The sequence below is a fragment of the Cylas formicarius genome, unplaced genomic scaffold (assembly GCF_029955315.1).
Source record: "Cylas formicarius isolate icCylForm1 unplaced genomic scaffold, icCylForm1.1 PGA_scaffold_2__14_contigs__length_35257938, whole genome shotgun sequence".
NCBI lineage: Eukaryota > Metazoa > Arthropoda > Insecta > Coleoptera > Brentidae > Cylas > Cylas formicarius.
The window spans coordinates 15,529,548-15,548,686 of record NW_026844319.1 but is presented as its reverse complement, the minus strand read 5'-3'; the positions used below and the strand labels follow the sequence as shown (position 1 = coordinate 15,548,686).

At 36.1% G+C, this 19,139-nt stretch overlaps 1 protein-coding gene across 2 annotated transcripts in view; it reads right to left on the bottom strand.

Moving 5' to 3' along the window:
- Positions 1-2,476: 2,476 nt before the first annotated feature.
- The window catches only part of LOC132698352 (laminin subunit gamma-1-like), a 38,312-nt gene continuing 21,649 nt past the window's right edge, over positions 2,477-19,139 (bottom strand). Inside the window, exons 1-6 of one of the 2 annotated variants that reach the window (XM_060664360.1) lie at positions 18,256-18,803; positions 13,584-14,165; positions 10,398-10,657; positions 9,907-10,345; positions 6,509-7,100; positions 2,482-4,640 (exon numbers count right to left, since the gene is read on the bottom strand). In XM_060664360.1, the coding sequence (XP_060520343.1) occupies positions 2,678-4,640; positions 6,509-7,100; positions 9,907-10,345; positions 10,398-10,657; positions 13,584-14,165; positions 18,256-18,352 (3,933 nt within the window). In that variant the 5' untranslated portion in view covers positions 18,353-18,803 and the 3' untranslated portion in view covers positions 2,482-2,677. Of the gene's footprint in view, positions 4,641-6,508; positions 7,101-9,906; positions 10,346-10,397; positions 10,658-13,583; positions 14,166-18,255; positions 18,804-19,139 lie in introns of those variants that run through there. The other variant, XM_060664359.1, reaches the window with a different exon arrangement.

The window sequence follows — 19,139 nt, the reverse complement described above, 5'->3', positions numbered from 1 at the left end:
ATGAAATGAAATGCATTGTTGGGGTCGGTAAGTGATTGTCAGTCCAAAAAATGCTGTGGTGACATTTTTACACTTGCAAAGTGTAGGAGCCGTCAAGTCTACTCCGATTTTTTTTTTGGGAAATAAAACTAGTTTTAATTTAATTACATTTGGAATTGCATAACTAAATCAAAAATGATTCATTCAAAACTTTTTAGATTGACCAAAAGTCCAAAAACCGCAGCAACCGAATTTTGAGAACAAACGCATGCCCTGTTTTTCGTCAGTTATTAACAATGAATCACCTTGTAGATTAAATGCCTCAAATGTCCGACCAAGCAAAAAAAAAATTAATGGAAATATCTCGAAAACCAAAAATATTTGGAATATACAACCTATAACAAAGTACTAAATAATAATATAAATACAAAAAAAGTGATTTCCAACCGAAAAAATGATTTTCGACAATTTTTCAATTTTAAATGTTATTTTTTCACTCTCCTCAACAGACCAATTGGTACAGAGTAAGTTAATATAGTAAAATTTTAAAGGTTTCCATATGGGAAACATTTACAAATATTTTTCATCTTCATAGAATGTTAAATATGTCAGAAAGTTAGGTGTGTAGGATATACATCACATATACTGAATTTTTCGAGAAAAATATAATATAACAGGGTTAATTTAATTTTGAATTTTGAAATTTTTGCTATTTATAATTTTTCCATAACAGATACGAGCCGAATACAACATTTCTGGCATCCAGCGCGGCTAAACTACATAGCTTTGGTCCAATTCAACGATCCTCGAATCATCTATAGTGCTCGAGATCGCAGGGATCCAATTTGACTAACAACAAACAACTCAACTCCAAGGGTTATCGTTTCAGTATTTCACAATTTCAAACCACACTTTGCTTTTCCAACCAGCACAAAACGATTATTTTGCGGCCGGCACCACACTAAGCGGAGTGCAAAATCAATCCGTTATACAGTCAAGGTGGTTATACCACCCACATCACTCTCAGTATCCTTCGCTCTGCCAAACCACCCACGTTCGCCGAGAATGGCCGATACAGGTAAATGTACTCCGGTAGTTACCCGTACTATTTACAAATTTTGTGGATTGCTCCAGAATCGAACTTGCTGACGTTTCGTCAAACATTATGTTGGCTTCTTCAGAGGACAACTGAAACTGATGGTTACTGTTATTCTTTTATACATTGTCTTTGATGGCTAATTGGTGAAAGGTAAAGATCTGACTGGTTAAAAATGTTTGTTGGTTTAGAGATTTTTCTGGATTCGTTAATTGTTCTTTCGTAGAAGAATAGACTAGATGCAAAAATTGAAATGAAAGATTATATGCGGCAATTGCTGGTGAGTTTATTTGTTGCAGTATTAAAGCTCTTTCGTGCTGTTTTAGCCAAATTGATATTTAATGCTCTGCTTCACCAGTGTATTTGCCGCATATGCATGGAATGCTGTAAGCTGAGGCAAATCAGGTTTTAAGATTATATTTCATAACATATGTGGACAGTAATATTTTAAATGTAAGGAAAGACCACAGTGACTAGTATGGGGTTGCTGTAGTACTCATTTTCTTGAGGGGCATTGTGGTAAAGAGTATTTTGAAATATCTTTAATGTCGAAATTATTTCAGCGAAAAGCCGTGATTTAATTCTGGGTCCAGTAATTCGGGTCGAGGTTGAGGTTTTACGAAACAAGAAACTAACCGATGACTTTTCTGTAAATCGAGTGACCCAATGGTAGGTCCGATTTTCTATTAATAAGAATACCTAAGATGATTGGCGAAACGTCAGAATATTCAATTCATCAATAACCATCGCAAGATTAATCCAGAAAATTTGTAAATAGTAGAGTAACCTCCGGAGGATTCTGAAATGAAAATGGTGTTGGTTAATCGAATTATTTTATTCGCAGCATCTTCGTGTTGCATCATCAAGAAACCGTACAAGTTACGGCTGGAAAATGGGACAGAAGTCGACTGCGAGTGTCTTTGTACGTGCAACAGCAGCGCTACCAAAAAATGCGGTGATTGCGAATGTGACTGCAAATGTACCATTGAAACTGCGAAGAAGTTAGTAAACGGAACTTATCAATGCGAATGCACCTGCGCGTGCTGAGAAACTGCTAATTATATGCATACTGGCGTGTTAATACCTCTTAGATATCTGAATTAAACTCCTGCGAAAGAAAAACGGCCTCTATATTAAACTCCTCGCTACAAGCGAAACTCGCCGTCACTTAGTTCCACTCTAACACCTGCTTTTAAATTTGCATATAACACAAATTTTGCGGTATTGATTGTCTCCATATCATGGGGAATGGGTGAAAAAAAGGAAATTCCAATTTATTTTCCCAACCAGCTGCAAATATTTGCACACCATTAGGGAGCAGCCGATTAATAGTACTGGAGTACTGGAACATTCGAGAGAACAGGGCTCGTCTAGGGGAGAGGGGGAAGACGTGCAGGCATAAAGGATCGGAGGGTCTGTAACCAATAACAAATTGAAAAATTTTCGGTTTTCAAAACTTTACTGCATATTAAAACAAACCAATCTCAAAGCAATCTCCCCTATAGACCATACATTACAAAAAACTATTTAGTTTTGTGGGTTTTAATATAAAACAATATAAAGTCTTTGGTAAAATTGAATACATTTACGGCCACACAACTCCTAGGGTTCAAGTTCCACCCTCTTGTAGCAACCGTCTGGCAGAGCGTTTGCGATTTGCTCAATGTTATCCACGTCCCTCCCAAGTGCAACGATTTGATCTTTGTATTGCTCGATCAAATCGTTCTGGGCCTTGTGTTCCTTCTGGAGGCTCTCCAGACGTTCCTCGAGCCTACTCTCGCGCAATCGCTCTTCCGCCAATCGAATCTCCTCTTCTAACCTGTTTATGTCTTCTTCGCTGATATCTGGAGCGTTCTGCAGTTCCGAGAGTATGCTTTCGACGTCTCCTAACAAGTCGGTCACGCGTTTGGATGCGGCGCTGGTATCTTTCCCAGCTCGGCCCACCTTTTCCTTAGCTTCGTTCACTAAACTCTCGTTGCTCTTAGATTTTTCCAAAAGATTCTTCAGTTCGCCTTCAGTGTTTAAGACACGGTCGTACATCAAACCTGCTTCGTCGCTCAAGAACGTCGTGTTTCTGTAGAGGTCCTCGGCATCTTCTTTAATCCTTTCTGCGTTCTTGGATGCGTTTTTAGCCAGTTCATCCGCTTGAAGGGCTTTCTCCAGGGCGACGTCTGCGTTGCCCCGAGCGTCGTCCAAAGTATTTTGCGCGTCTACAGTGTTGTCGCTCGTCTCGAGAATTATGCCTTCAATTTCAGGAATAGTATTCAATGCGTCTTCGGCTTCCTCCTTGCTCTTCTGAGTTTGCGAGTCTGAATCGGACAACAACTTGAAGTTACTCTCGGCGGTTGCTAGAATCCCATTCCACAATGTGATGGTCTGTTCGGCTTGTAAGTCGCTTAGTTCGATATCGTTCTTTAACTCATTAATCTCGTCTTGTTCTTCTTTAGCCCGCTGCAACAACTCCTTGCTCAGGTCACTTTTGTTGTCCACTGATTGCCTCAGCTCTTCGCTCTTAGCAAACAACTCATTTGTTTTATTGCCCAGTCTAAAAGCCTCGTCCTTTAAATCTTTAGATTTCCTTCTCAAGGCTTGTACGTCAACTTGTGGAACTATGATGTTGTTGACTTCGTTAAGCAGAGCCAGCGCGTCATCTTTTACTTGTCTCGCGTCTCCGCTCACTTGCTCAGTCCACACTTTAGTCTTATTCAGCTTGATTTCCGCACCTAACACGTCCGCGTTCATCTTATGGGACTCCATTTCGAGGTTCTGCTGCATGACGTTCGCGCTTTTCACTTTTTCATAAGCTTCGACGGACTTGTTCTTCGCGTCTTTGGCTCTAGTCGCGATATCTTCTGATTTCTTATCCAGATGATCGGCGAGTTCTCTCGCCTCGTGCGCTATTTGGGTCATCTTTTCCGACTGTTGACCTACGATTTTCGAGCGATCCCACGCTTCCTGGAGAGCCTTTTTCCCTTGGCTTTCAAAGTTGACTTGAGCCTCGTCCAATCTATCCTCAACTTCCAAAAGCAATTCGTCCGCATGATCCAGATTCTGCTCGGCCCTTTTGGACTTGTCGTTGATGACAAACGCATTTTCATCTAGCTCCGAGAGTGTCCTGGAAATGTCCTTCTCCCTTTCCCTGATGGCGACGATCTCCTGAAATACGCTGCGATCTCCGGTGGCGATTTTTACTTTGTCGTTAAATTCGGAAACGTCTGTTTCCAATTTTTGCATCTCGTCCGGGAACTGTTCATCCGTTATTACTGTGGGCTGATGTTCTATCTCGTTCAGAATTTGGTTTAGTTTGTCCATCTTAGTGTTGTGGGCCCTGGCAGCATTCTGGACCAGATTGTAACAGTCCGGGCAGTCCACGCAACCCCTTTGCCTATCGTACTTGTTTTCTTTGCATCGGTCACACTTTTTGCCCTCCACGTTATCTAAACAAGGACACTGGCCATTGGAATCGCATTGCAGCTCCTTGGACCCAATCTTGTCGCACTGGCAATCGCTGCAACCGTCAGTTGAAAATCCATACTTACGGGCTTCGCAATGATCACACCGTAACCTGAAATTAGGGATTTTTGTGAAGCAATTTTAATATTATTATTTTTTTAATTTTATTTCACAGATTGCGCTGTCATTTATCATGTGTAAACTAAACAATTTCGAAGACTATTGTGTCTGCGGTGATCGATGATTTTTGTTTTTTTTTTTTGTTGAGTTATATCGGAAAGAGTTTTGTTTTATGATTTTAGTAATTGAATCGGCTCTATCGAACTAAAATATTTTGAATAATATGGATACAAAAAAATAAAGCTCTTAAAATTTATAACTATTTTACGTTTTATACACGTTCATATCGGTATCATCAGATCTAAAAAGAAATTCTTCTTTTTATTTTTGTGAGATCTTGAGATCTGTTAATTCTGAATTCGCCTCTGCAGTGTTGATTTATTTTTATCTTTATGTTATTTTTGTTTTATCTTTATTTGACCGTAGTCACTTGACCACTGGCTTTCCTTCAAGCGCAATACTTGATCACCTCTGCGGGTGGCAGAGGTGAATGAAATAATAAAATATTCGACATAAATTTAGATATATATGCACGTACAAAATCGTCAACTCAAATGCACACAGACACAAATTGGAATGAGACCCAATCTGTTTGATTTAAACGAGGCATTAAAAACAAAAAGAGAGCAATTGACATAAAAAATCATAACAAGGCTGGATTGTAAAAATTAAAAACGTCATTAGGGCAATCAAAGGCAGGACTCTGACTCCGCCTTTGGTGATTTCTAATTTCTTCAGGAGATCAAGGTTTTTTTTACTCTGTCGCATCATTGTACTTTTTCACCAAACTTGCATGTTAGTAATGGAAATCTTCCTGTCAAGCTTACCGATGCATTGCAATCTTCGCAGTTAAAATAGTATATCCCTGTTCTAGATAAGTAATCGACAGGATCCTTAAGTTTGATTATAAAATGTTTCAGTCCATTGTGTGCATTGCATTGCTCGTTTTGAAAGTCGAGATTAGAATTCATTATGTAGGAACAACAGAAGATTTAGAAAAAAAGTAACATTCATGATACTGTGGCACTGGCAGGCAGTGCTAATGATTTCCAGATCCTATGGTTAATAATACAAGTCAAGAAATGAGCCTGAAGCTGATTATAGGGAAGACCGCCTTTGGAGGCCAAATCCAAGAAGTAGAACAATTTAAGTATATATTATATATTATTATTATATATATTATAGTATATATTATGTACTATAGGATGCATAATCAACAAAGCATGGGATCAGAATCAACAAACAAAATGTAAAAACGAAAAGGCTTAAAAATTTCGTAGGTTGTTGACAGATAGAAACTTGGACCTAGATCCTAATACGGGATGGTAAAATCCACGGAGAACTTTATCACCTGCAGATTCTTAACCTCCAACGAAAAATATAAGAGGAAAAAAGAGAAATAGGTAGAAAGAAGCTATCGTGGTTAAGCAATATCGGTCACTGGACGGAGATAACGGGCTTCCAATACTTGCAAGCTGCTGGCTACGCAGAAATTTACATGCCACGTTAAGAAAAAGAAGAAATCCTTCAAAGGTAAAGGCAACGTCTAGAATATAGAAGTTAGAATTATACTTCTATTTGCGAGTCTTTTGGATTCCTCGTGCGTCAGGAAGTTCGATTCATCAACAACACACGCAGGAGGAGTCCAAAAGATTTGTAAATAGTATTTTAGTATTAATTAATATCTTCTTCTAAGAATTTCAATACCCTGTACCTTAAAAGGCTTATTTTCGGCGCACCATATAAGCGCATTAGTCTTCTTAGATTATAGATAATGAAGGTTCGAAATTCTTTTACTCTCAACACCGAACATAAAAATTGTTAACACAGTTCGGGCATCCATTGAGAGTTTGGGCTCACCCTGTGACTCCTGGTCTGCAGAAACATTGTCCCGTGTACAAATCGCAGCTCTGATTGTAGGCGCCAATAGGGTCGCAATTGCAAGAGTGACATCCCTCGCCGCTAGCGATATTATAGTAACCGGGAAGGCATTGATCGCAATTGATACCAGACACGTGACGCCTGCACTTACAAGCGCCAGTAGTTTGGTCGCAAATCGGTTCTCCTTCGCGATCTTCGGTGCCCTGAGGGAAGCACTGGCACTTCTTGCAATCGCCTTTCGGCAAAACCAAAGCGTTGCCGTAGTAACCAGGAAGGCACACGTCGCATTTGGGGCCACCCGTAAAATGAATGCATTTGATACAATCCCCAGTGGTGGTGTTGCAATTCCCAATGGCGTTGAGGTCAATATTAGCGTTGCAATCGCACGGCTCGCAGGATTTTGGTTGGCCGAACCTGCCAGTGGGATCTCCGAAGTAGCCGTCGGAACACGAATCACACTTGTGGCCCGTGTAGCCGATCGGACATTCCGTACACATCACCAGGTCCTCTTCTATCTGGATACAGGCGCCACCGTTTGGGCAGTCGCAAGCGAGACAATCGTTTGTAGTACCTTAATTGAAATAAAAATTCAAATTCAAATTTTAATAAATCATTTTAAAATATATATATATATTTAGGACCACCGAGGTGTACACATTTATTCATTTAACCACTCCCACTACAAAAACATACAGGGATATAAAAACAGAGTTTATATACATAACATTATAGAACGCCCAATTTATTGGCACCTTAAGCGTAGTAGTTTTTATAAAATTGAGTAAAGCAATCCTTTTGACAAGGAATTCTGCGAAGATTTTCTTATAAATTGAAAACAAAAAATAACTATCTAAGTAATTTTTAAATTAACAAATACATTTGTTAAATTTCGTGTTGCTTTTTTTAGTTATGGCATAAGGCAGCAGGCTATTCGATGTAAAGAAAAAAATAATTTTAGAATGCGAAGTATCTTGAAATGGAGCAGCTTCAATGTTTCAGGAACATGAAAATAAAAGTTTAAAATTAACTGCTACTGCTTCACGCATTATGAAGGCTCACAAAACTGAAAAAGAACTTTTATCAGTTTATTTCACCACATAAAAGTTTCATCATTTTTGAAAGGGATCATTTACAGTCTTAACACACTGTTGGCTTCAATAATAGACAAACGTATTTGTAAAATTTCATCAATCAGTCTCAGATTAAAACTCTCAAAATACACATTAAATCTTTAGTACGTCCCTGTCTAAAAAACATCAATTTTGCCGACATGAGTTTAGATTAGAAATTAATAAAGATAATGTATTAATGAAAATATAACATTATTATCAAGATGTATGTATACAATGATGTAACATATATACACACATACTTACAAATATATGCCTGGAAACCGTAAAGATAGGTTCTTTCTCGCCTAATCATTCTATCCCACATTTTCGATTTAAAGTATGTGTAGACATTCCAGGAATTTGCTAATAACAGTATATTATGCAACAAGTGCAGTAAACGGCATTTTACTCACGAGTTTATTTGATACGAGCGCAGCGGAGCGAGTGTTTAATAAACGAGTGACTTAAAACGTTTACCGAACGTGTTGCATACTATACTTTTTCAAAGACCGTTAGTTTTTGGGTACATTTTCGAAAAACAATACAAATATTGACAATTGACAAACGTCAAAATTCAAGGCGTAAGAAACATCCGATTGCTCCCAAACCCGTGCGGTAAAATCACGGAAATGTCCGAAGTGACGTTTCCGCACACTAGATCGGTGTATAATTAGGCATTTTACAGACGGGAGTAGAAAAACTTTATTTAGTAGTTAGATATTAATCATTTTTAGCATCGAATAAGAATGTGCTCAACAAAAAATTAAACCTCCCAATTAGTCAATAATTCTTTTCAGGAAGTTTTTACCAGATTTGGTTATCCAAAATTTATAACAGCAGATAATTTACCGTTTATTTCGAATTGTTGCAAAAATTAATACAATGAAAAAGAATGTACTATCATCACTTGCTCTCCCCACTACCATAAAAGCAATGGATTAGCTGAAAAGGCAGTCAGTATTGGTAAAACTATTTTAAGGATAAGTAAGTCATCAAGAAAATGATGACTTTGGAGATTTATTCATAGAATATAACAACACCCCTATGGTAGTCCTTACTACATCGCCAGCTCAAAAACTCCACTTCCAGTTACTAGTAAACACTTGCAACTAAAAATTTCTTTCAAAACAAATAAATAAAGTAAAACTGCCATATGATAGAAAGGATCAAAGAACTCCAATTGTCTATAAGATAAGGGTATAATTAAAACCGATAAAGAAAAATTTTGGGAAATATCTGTTGTTATTGAAAAAGCAATTATACGAGAAAGGTAGCCAAACAACAAAAGGGTAAGGCGTAGTATAAATAAAATGAATTGTATCCTGAAATATGTCCAAATAATTTGAAGAAGGTAAAAGATTAAAATGCAACAATGAAAATTTGAAAAATAACACCAAGTGTTATTTTTAAAAAGAACGATATTTCAAATGTGTACAAAACAAATCATTTCATTATGGTGACAATGTTAAGGTCCTACGGGGAAAAGGTTTAATGAAAATCTACCTTTATTAATTATAGTGGTTACGTCCTAGTTTTCTGTTCTGTGGGTTTGTACTGCGTGCGTAGAAATTGGCCCACTGTAAATTTTCGACTTTAGCATTTTTTTTTCTGGAAACTATTCATCTGATCCAAAAAATAAATTTGCTATTTGGAAGACAATTTACTATGCTTTAGTATGAATTCAAATTTGTATTTGTATGTATATGCGTAGCTACGGTTAAAAAAATGAAACGTGTACATGCAGTAGTTATAGTGATAGTAACAAACTTGTTATCGACTTAAGTTAATCGCCTTTGCAACTGGGATTTTCGCATTAATCGTTTTTAACCATTTGGATAGTTTAATTGTGTTAGCTTGATGCAAAATACACCGCAAAAAGCCGCTCAAGTTATCGCTTTAATGAAAGTGGACTTCGACAGCGGGCTGTTGCTCGACAACTGGATATCACACGCGTAGCAGTTCGAAGAGTATGCCAACGGTATGACAAACACAAGTAATTAGTTTTAAATATTAAATATGAACAACCCATCAAGCAGAAGTGAAGTAAAGAAGTGGAAGTAAAATTAAATGGTGTGCCAATGTTGCTGTATGCATAGAGAATAAGAAATAATTGTCCCAATAAAGAAAAGAAAAGCTGCATAACTTGGTCACATCTTTAGAAACGAAAAATAGAACATACTACAGTTAATTGTGGAAAACAAAAATGAAGGAAAAGTAGTTGAAAGACTATTCTCACATACGGTAAATTTATTGAAAATGACCTACCTGCGAGAGCATTTCCGTAATAACCTCTGGCGCACAATTCGCAGTTGTCTCCAGCAGTGTTATGCTGGCAAATGCACTTTCCAGTCTCAGAGTCGCAGATCGTGGCATGTCCGTTGCAGTCGCATGGAATACAGTTCATGAACGGTCCGCCCAAAGCGGGCGAATGTCTAAATCCGGGTGCGCAAGATTCGCAATACTGACCCACGTAACCAGAAGGGCAATCGCACGATTCTATCCACAATGCTTGTTTCCCCGCGATCCCTCTGGATGCCGTCTCCAGTGTCACGTCATCCAGAAAGCCTACTCCCCGCGGGGCGTAGGTCCCCTTAATTTTGATACTCGTGAGGTTTGTGAGAAGAGCGATAAAGTCTCTCGAAGTCAGCCTCGGCTGCCAACCGTAGTCTGGATGCTCGTGCAGTCTGAATTTGTAGTTTTGCGTCTGTCGAATATATCTTTCGATTTATGTTATCCATGTCGCCGTTAAGACTTACCTCGATCGTTGGTATTCTATTTTTTTGGGCGAAGATTGTATTGGTGATCGATCTGCCAGCACCTTCCAACAAAATGTCCGTCGCGGTGGGTATCGGCCGGCTATCGCCTATCCTCAGCGAGAAATCCAGTATTTGGTTATACGAGTTTCTCTGGTCGCCCAAAAATCTATCTGGAGCTACGAAATAAATGGCTTGATCGCCACCGGCTTTCACTCCTATGCTCTGACTGATTCCTTCGTATTTAATGGGGATATTCGAGCCTAGTAAACACAAAAAGCGTCAGCTGAGTATATTAGTAATAACTCTTTCGATATTGAGATTTCAAGAAAAATATACGGGCACGTCCATCATATCTTTTTCTTGACCATTTTTTTCAATAAATAGAAAATATACAGGGTGGGTCAAAAACTAGATGTCGATACCAGTTTTTTTTAATGGGACACAATTTTTTTTTAATCCATTTTCGAATTCTGCGTCAAATTTCTCGCATAAAACAGAAATTTAATTTTGAAACGGATAGATAAGTAGCTAGTACCTGTAACATACTTAAATTGTTACAATTACATACATTATAATTACAGTAAAGAAAGTGAATTGGCGCATGTAAATGAAACTCAGAATTGAAATTATAATTTTTATCGAATATGCAGATGAAACGAGAGCTCAAGAAGAAATTTGTGATTTGTTTATCGAAAAATACCCCGAGAGAGTCATTAACAGATATCCAGTTTGCCTTTTGTCTTATCTACACACTTTTGATTTTAAATAACCCTTGAGGCAAAAATCTAGTGGAGTAATATCTGGAGATCTTGCAAGTCGTTGATCCCCCTGCCTGTCACCAAATCTGTCGCTTTGGTATTGGGAAAAATCTGTGAGAGTACGAATTAAGTAATTTTGAAGAAATTGAAAATATCGGGCTGAGTACGATTTTGATCACAATAATTTTGTTATTCTAAATCCCTGCTCAATTATTTATTTTTTGTGGACATTGTATATTATTTTCTCTTACCCATCGGGGATTATGTGTACCCCATAACCTACAAACGTTGCTTCATCACTAAATACAAGCAAAGCTGTTCATTGGGTAACATCATTATTTGAAGCTACATCAGAAGATGCACGATGAGAATTATACTCACCTTCTAATAAAATATTTAATCTTGTATTATAATTAGTTTTTGAAAGTCGTGGCCGTAGACGATCTTTTACATTCCCTGTTGCTATAAATTTTCTCTCAATTTTACTCACTTTGAATCTTGTAATGGGTCTTCCTGCACATTTTGCGTTAAAAATATTACAAGCTTCTTGATAAGTTCTAGTTTTGCCTCCATATCCAATAAAAATTAAAATTTCAATTGTATCGGTTCCATTTAAATGGGCCATATTCACATTGTTTAATGACAGATATGACACTGTAAGAATTCATTCCTGGTATTAGGTACTTACCTGTTCCTTCCAAAATTAAATTTTTGTTTTTATTCTGTGGCGTAAGTAAGAGATAGCTATGGATATGGTATTCTACATTAATTATTGGTGAATTTTGATACAGAATTCGAAAATAAATGAAAAAAATTGTGTAATCCCAATTGAAGACCCTAGAGATACATGTTCTGGAAAGCCCTGATAAAGGTTCAATTTTAAGTAAACAAGCTTTAAAAAACTTCCTTAAATAAAAGAACTAACAGATATTGAAAATCCAAATAGTTGAACACGATTTTCAATATATGTGTTGTCGTTTAGAGTCCTGAGAAGGGCACTAAAATTTTTCAAACGTCAACCATAGGAAATCGATTTTCAAAAACCTATCCATATCAATATTATACATTTTTATTGTTATGGCTCTTGTAAACTGTTTTAATTTCGTTTTAGTTAGTTAGTTTTGGAAACTGTTTCACATAAAACTACCCATCTGGTGGTTAAACACTTCGCGCAACAAGTACCAATCATACGAAATCATTGCGCAAACAAACGCAACTGTTAGTAACGACATTAAAATCTGTTTATTACAATGACAACCAGTTTTTCCATATCGTATCCCAACCTTTCTGACGACGTTTAAGGTTAAAAATAGTTAAACTTATATATAGTAAAGGTTTAAAAAATTCTTCATTAATACTTACTGAATGTACAAATTTTTGATAAAAAATTACATCAAAAACTTCAGAACTTAATCAACTCAAATTGCGAAAGAATAAAAAACGTGTATACCTCATTAAGGCAGTATTGAAGCGAGTTTTGATATTGATGTTGAAGTCAAGGACGATATTACTATGCAGTATTTGTGAAGTTAAATCTAATGCTTACTATGAATTAGATAAAAATAAAAATAACTATAAAAATAAAAGAAAGTGGGAACAATGGATATTATTAACCGTCAAAGTTTATTTTAGCTTAGAATAAAGATATTGAGCTGCGGTTTTCATTGAGTCATTGGGCTCTTATTTGAGTATCGAATTAATTTCAGAAAATATTTTTTGCGAGATTATGTCAGAAAGTCCCCGATCGATTAATTAGAAAAAAACCTTTTTTAACCTTTCGAACATTTATTTATTAGAGTTTTAGACTGCTCCAAGTTTTATTTTTCAGTCACAACTTCTCATTTGCCTCAACCTGTTTCATTATTGCTGTGCGTAATGTTTAATTTTTTCTTGTATAATACTCGAATAAATCTTTTAATTATGATAACAATGATAAATATTTTAAAGTTGTCCCTCTTTTCTCACTTCTACTCCGACCATATAAGTTAAATTTGGGTGCCTTGATAATTAAAATTATTTAACTGTAGAATCATGTCAAATTATGCAAAATCCCTAGCAATCGTGCGAAATCCTGGGCAATCATTGAATATTCTGTCAAACCGCGTGCAAATAAATGATTTTTGCTCTCTACCCAAGGTTTTATAGATTATAGAATATAGCAGTTTCATATATGCAGCGTGCCCGGAATTTGAGTATTTACTTTAGATTTTTAAATGAGACGCCCTATATTTATGTTGATTTTTTTCTTTTCTTCAAAAAGTTTTATGGATAAAGTAACCGAACCATTTCGGATGCAATATTATAAAACTGAATGTATTTTGGCATTTATCGGACGTTTAACAAATTTTATAACAGCAATAATAAAACCTTGAACTGGGGAAAATATTAATTTGGAAGTGTTTTTTTAACCAAAGGCTGCAATACTAACCGTACTCGTCTTCAGCTCGCCATCTTTCCGAGTTTTTTGAGAACGTCGACTCGATGTGATACCTAAAGTATCCTGGTGCCGACTTGCACTGCGAGGAGTGACCGTAACAAAAACACGGCGTACATCCGAACTCGTTATCCGTATCGAGATTGAAGAAGCCGGGCTTGCAGTCGCGACACTGTTTACCTTCAACGTTCTCTTTGCAGTAGCACACTCCTGAACGGGGATCGCAACTAGGCTGATTGTACGCAGAGCCGGCATCCAAACAGTTGCAACTCTTGCAGCCTTGCATGGAAAAATCGTAGTGATTCAGGGCACACTTGTCGCATTTGTCTCCGACTACGCCGGGTTTGCACTGGCATTTGCCTTCGCCGTTGCACTGGAGGTTCCTGGATCCGACCTCATTGCAATTACATGCGGTACACAAACCATCCTCTCGCATGTAGTAGTTGGGTTTACATCGTTCGCAATTGGGACCGTCTCTATTCGCCGTACAGTCCAGACAGTGGCCACCGTGACCCGTTTGCTCGTAGAGTTTCTGGTCAAACATGCATCGATTCGAGAAGCCGTTGCAGTAGCATTCTGGAATGAAGATGGCAGTGGTTTTGTACAATTTTCTTTTATTTTTCCTACACACGTGCTTAAGGCACAATGTTCAAATTCAAGTGGTATTTGATATCTTTACAAGTTCTTAAGGCTTCAATTACAAAATTCTCATCTTCTTCAAATTTCAATAATTTTAACTCTTATTGTGACACATTTATTCTAAAAATGATGTACAGGAGTAGGCGCAAATACAAGCTGTGCCGAAATCAGTAACATATGTTGAGATACGCCACCTAACAGAGCCACAGGACCTAAAGAAATGGACATGAAAATAAAAATAAATAAGAACTAAAAGTTCAGATTTTCACGAAATTATATATTTTGACATGACAATTGTTTCGACATTGTTTTTTATTAATATTTTCGAAACAGGTTGGGAGCAAGATTTGAAATTTTAGCCTTTTAAAGGTAACAAAAACTGCAATAGACTCTTTACTTGTAAAATCGAAGAATTTTGTTCTGTTAAAAGAAGAAGGTACGCTTCATTGATATCGTTAGGAAGAACGGTTTTCGATGAAAACGAATTTCAAAAAGACCCTGTTTCACATGCCACCCTTATTTAATCATTAATAATTGAAAAGTAGGCGTCGAAACAGAATTGATAGTTGATATTTTGTTGTCAGTTTGACATTTGTTTTTCTTCGCGTTGACCCTAAAGTTATTTTTTTAATTTGAAGTAGTGTGGAGTGTGTTTGCAGAAATATCAGCTATTAATTTTATTTACTGTTAATGCAGTAGTAACACCTCTGCTGCTATACGGGAGAACGAAAGACAGTATCCTCCACCGTATCGGAAATTGTTTTCTAACATATATAGAAATCTAACAGCAAATTATGATTATAAGAGACGTTCAACAGGATTGAGGACAATCCTCAAATAGCATTAAGACCCTTAAAGCATTGAAATTTCAAAAATATATATAAAATCGCAGTCGCCGGCCGAGTGTGTATAGTATGTTTAAGGATGAAATTTAAACTTGTTAAAATTAAAAAAATTAATTAAAAAAAGTGTCAAATCAATGCCCCACTAAATCCATTTTTTTATCTTTAAAAACTTCAAAGATGTCAAAAATCTATTTATTATTTGAAAAGCATATAATAGTAATAATAGTAACGATTGAAGAATATGACAAACAAGATAGAAAAAATGATGTTGTCCACATCCTAGTTCTTTAGAGATTTTAGGATTTCTAGTCGCAAAAAATTTAGTTTGACGCAGAACAGATCTGATAACGGAAAAGCCGCAAAGATTAGTGGTCCAACACCCACAAATTGTTGAATAAGAGATTTTGTTAGCCAAAATAGCTAAATAGCTTAATAAAGTTTCATTTCAATCCTCGAAAGAAACAATTTGAATAATCATATGTCTCCCAATCTTAATCTCTTCCGGAGCCTCCTCAAAATTTGCATTGATAATATATTGTCAATACGAAAAATCTGGCTTATGATCATGATTATGATTTTTGGTTAGATATTACAAATTTCAGAATTACTTAATACACACAACATATTTAAGTTACATAGTCATTTTGTTATTAAATTATCATTAACAAGAATTGCCGTCCTTAACTCTTTAATAAAAATTTCATTAAAAGTGGGCGTTCAAATAAATATATTTAATACTATATGCGTTACGATTATAAGACCGAGAAGATTTTGTACCAATTCTATTTGTATTGTTTTCGCTATTGGTGCTAATTAAGTCTTGTTACTATTACTAGACCTATTTACAAATCTTCTGGTTCCTATATTGTGTGGACGTAGAGATTTCTATGGTTTCTCGGATTTTTCTTGGGCAGTAGGATTGATTCCATGCAAGAATTATAGTTTTACCGAATAAGGTTTGATATCCGGTTTCATAGTCTTAAGGCTAATGTATGTAATGTTCTTTTAGCCTAGTTGATATTTTTCGTACTCTTTCTCTAATGCATTCTTTGCTGCATATACATGGAATGCTATAATCTCCTGGTATCATCTAATTTTGTCTTTGAAGAATCGAGGATTATGAGAGGTTTTTGGACAAGTTGTAAATCTGGTTTTAACGTTATATAGAAATTTTGATATGTGATGTTTGGAAGTGGTGTTGCTTTCGGACTCATTTTCTTTGGAAAGTTGTGAAGTGCAATTTGTGATATTGGAGAGAAGAGCAGATATACAGTGTTTTAATTCTGGTTTCAGTAACTTGGGTTGAGACAGTTTTGTGTTTTGAGATAGTGATCGGTGAAACATATATTAGGGTGGATAGAGTTTAAATGACCAAGAAAATTTTAGAGGGATATTCTTAATCATGAACCAAATAACACAAATATCATCAAGGTAGCGATTCCATAATTTTAGTTTTGGATGGATTGTGTCTCAAAAGTTTCCATAAATATATTCACGATCGCTGATAGTAATGGGGAGCCAATAGCTGTGTCTGACGTTTGTTCATAAATTTTACTGTTACAAGAAAAATATGTTCCAAAACAAGCATTTTTCAGTTAAGATCAAAAGGTTTAGTTCCAGATTCTCGGATTTTATTACATCTGAAATAGTGTTCAGAGTGTCAGTAATAGGGACTTTGGTAAAGAGGGATTCTATGTCTAAACTAACCGGAATATCGTTTGGATCTAATGTAATCGTTTTTAATTGTTTAATGAAGTGAAAGGAATTAATTACGAAACTAACAGTCTTCCCTGTAAAACGTTTCAACATAGAAGATAACAATAGGTTGAAGGGGTAATTCCGGTTTGTGAATCTTAGGGAGTCCGTAGAGACGAGCAATTTTCCGTCGTATTCATGACCACCGTAGCATTTTCTTTATCTGCTTTTAGAATTGCGAATTGCTTTTACAAATAAAAACCTCTAAAACCTGTCCACAAATTTTGTTTCTCACCAGTTTATTTTCGAGATAAATTTAATGAGCGTTTAATGGCAACTATACAGAACTTGTTTCCGTGCAATTCGAAAAGAAAATAAGTACATAATGCCGCGATAGGCAATTATTATAGAAGCCATTTACCTGGTTCGAACCGTACGGTATCGAAGTATAGATTTATATTCCCGATAAAGTTATTAAAATGTCCGTTTTTAGTTCTTTGACGTGGACCGAGTCCGGCTGGGGTCGATGTTTTATTTATGCCGCAATTAAAACGCGAACATACTTATAGATTTCTCCAAACGGACCAATTAAAATCGTTGAAATGCCGTCTCTCTGTTCGTATGGTCCTTGGAGTGGTAAAAAAATCGAGTTTTTTGTGTTATGAAAAATATGTCGATAAAATCATTCAGAATAAAAAAAAGAAAATAACCCTAAACATTGATAAGTTTTTTGATTTAACTTAGAACAAATAAAATCCTCGTTTGTTTCGGATCCTAACGTCCCCAATAAATTGTTTGAAAAATAAGCATTATGCTTTTTATTTATAACTTTTCTTCCTTGTAATATCCATTTTTAAAACAATAAAAACGGAAAAATAATTTGGGGGGAGGATGCATGTAAGAGTTTTGTTCATTGTTATAATCGGTTTTTAATTAATACCTTTAATAACCGTTATCCAGCTAAATTGTCCCTAACAAGATTAATTTTTTTAAATCCATAGTGACGATCTTACATATTACATACTAAACCATTTAATTTTATTTTAGTGACGGATAAGTTACTATACGAAAAACTGCCAAATTACAGGGCATTTCACCCCCTATATGATTTGTTATTTGCGGTCTTCCTGTATATTCAGATAAATATTTTTACATTAATCGTTTGACTATTTTAACGCAATAATGAGATCAGATATAAAAAAAAACGAAAATAATAAAACCTCTTCTCATTGTGCTCAAAATTTCACGATACTTTTTTTCGTCTTTCTGAAAACTTTTATTATATCATTCATTATTCATCAGATTCTTTAAAATTCAAAATTGTCCATTTTTTTGGCCCAGTCTAATGGTCCTATAAGAACCCTATTTTTTGAACTCGCCGCCACATTGTGAAGCACTTTGCGGTCTCATTAGCGTTCGCGGACAATGCGACGGGTTCTTGAAATGCCAATTAGTGGATACCGATACCGTTTCATTTAAATACTTACGAGATCCTGAAAACCAAGGCGCTGTTCCATCCCAAGTGGTGCATCGAATCGCGCCTACCAGCGCTACCAAATATAGGAGCGGCCGGCGGGGCACCATGATTTAAGTCTGTTCGACTTTGACAATAATTATTTACGCGGCAAACGCGACCGACTAATAAATTGCGGCATTAATACCATCGCTCCATTTTCTCAGAAAGGTTTATTTAACATATTTCATATACACATGTAAAACATTATGTCATTTTCTCCTCTTTTAAATACACTTAAGAATTTTTTTATACGCAGTTGGTTTTACAAACCAAATAAACTTTCCACCACGCATGCCCGTTTTATACTTTTGTTATCAAAATTTTGGAAAATTCGTTTACTACACGTCCTCTATACATTATCAAAATAACTCGAACTGGAAGTTTATATTTAAAAAGAAAGTCAAAATCGTCGCTCCAACCGTCGGCAACAAAGTTTCACACTCGCGAAAGTTGTTTCAGAAAAACCACACCGCCAAAAAACCGTACATTTTGCGCAACTTCGAACTCCAAAACGCTCGGTACGACAGCCATCGGCTGAACTGACTCACCGCACGACATCGAAGAGTACACCAGCACCTCCATGTCCTGCTTCTGGGCGTTTTACCCACCTCTTTGGTTGTCGCTCGGGAATGTTCTATTTTTAATGTTATCGTGTGTTGGAATACTGATTTCAAACTTTAATATTGTTTCCTTATACGATTTTACTACTTTACTGCTGTTTCTATTTTTGCTTGTTTAACCATTTTGCGGAATCTTTTTATATTTTCAAATCGAACACCCTGTACATTGTTTAATTTTTCTTCATACTTCATAGCTAATATCAGCAGTTTCTTTGACGTTTCGATTAATTTAAAA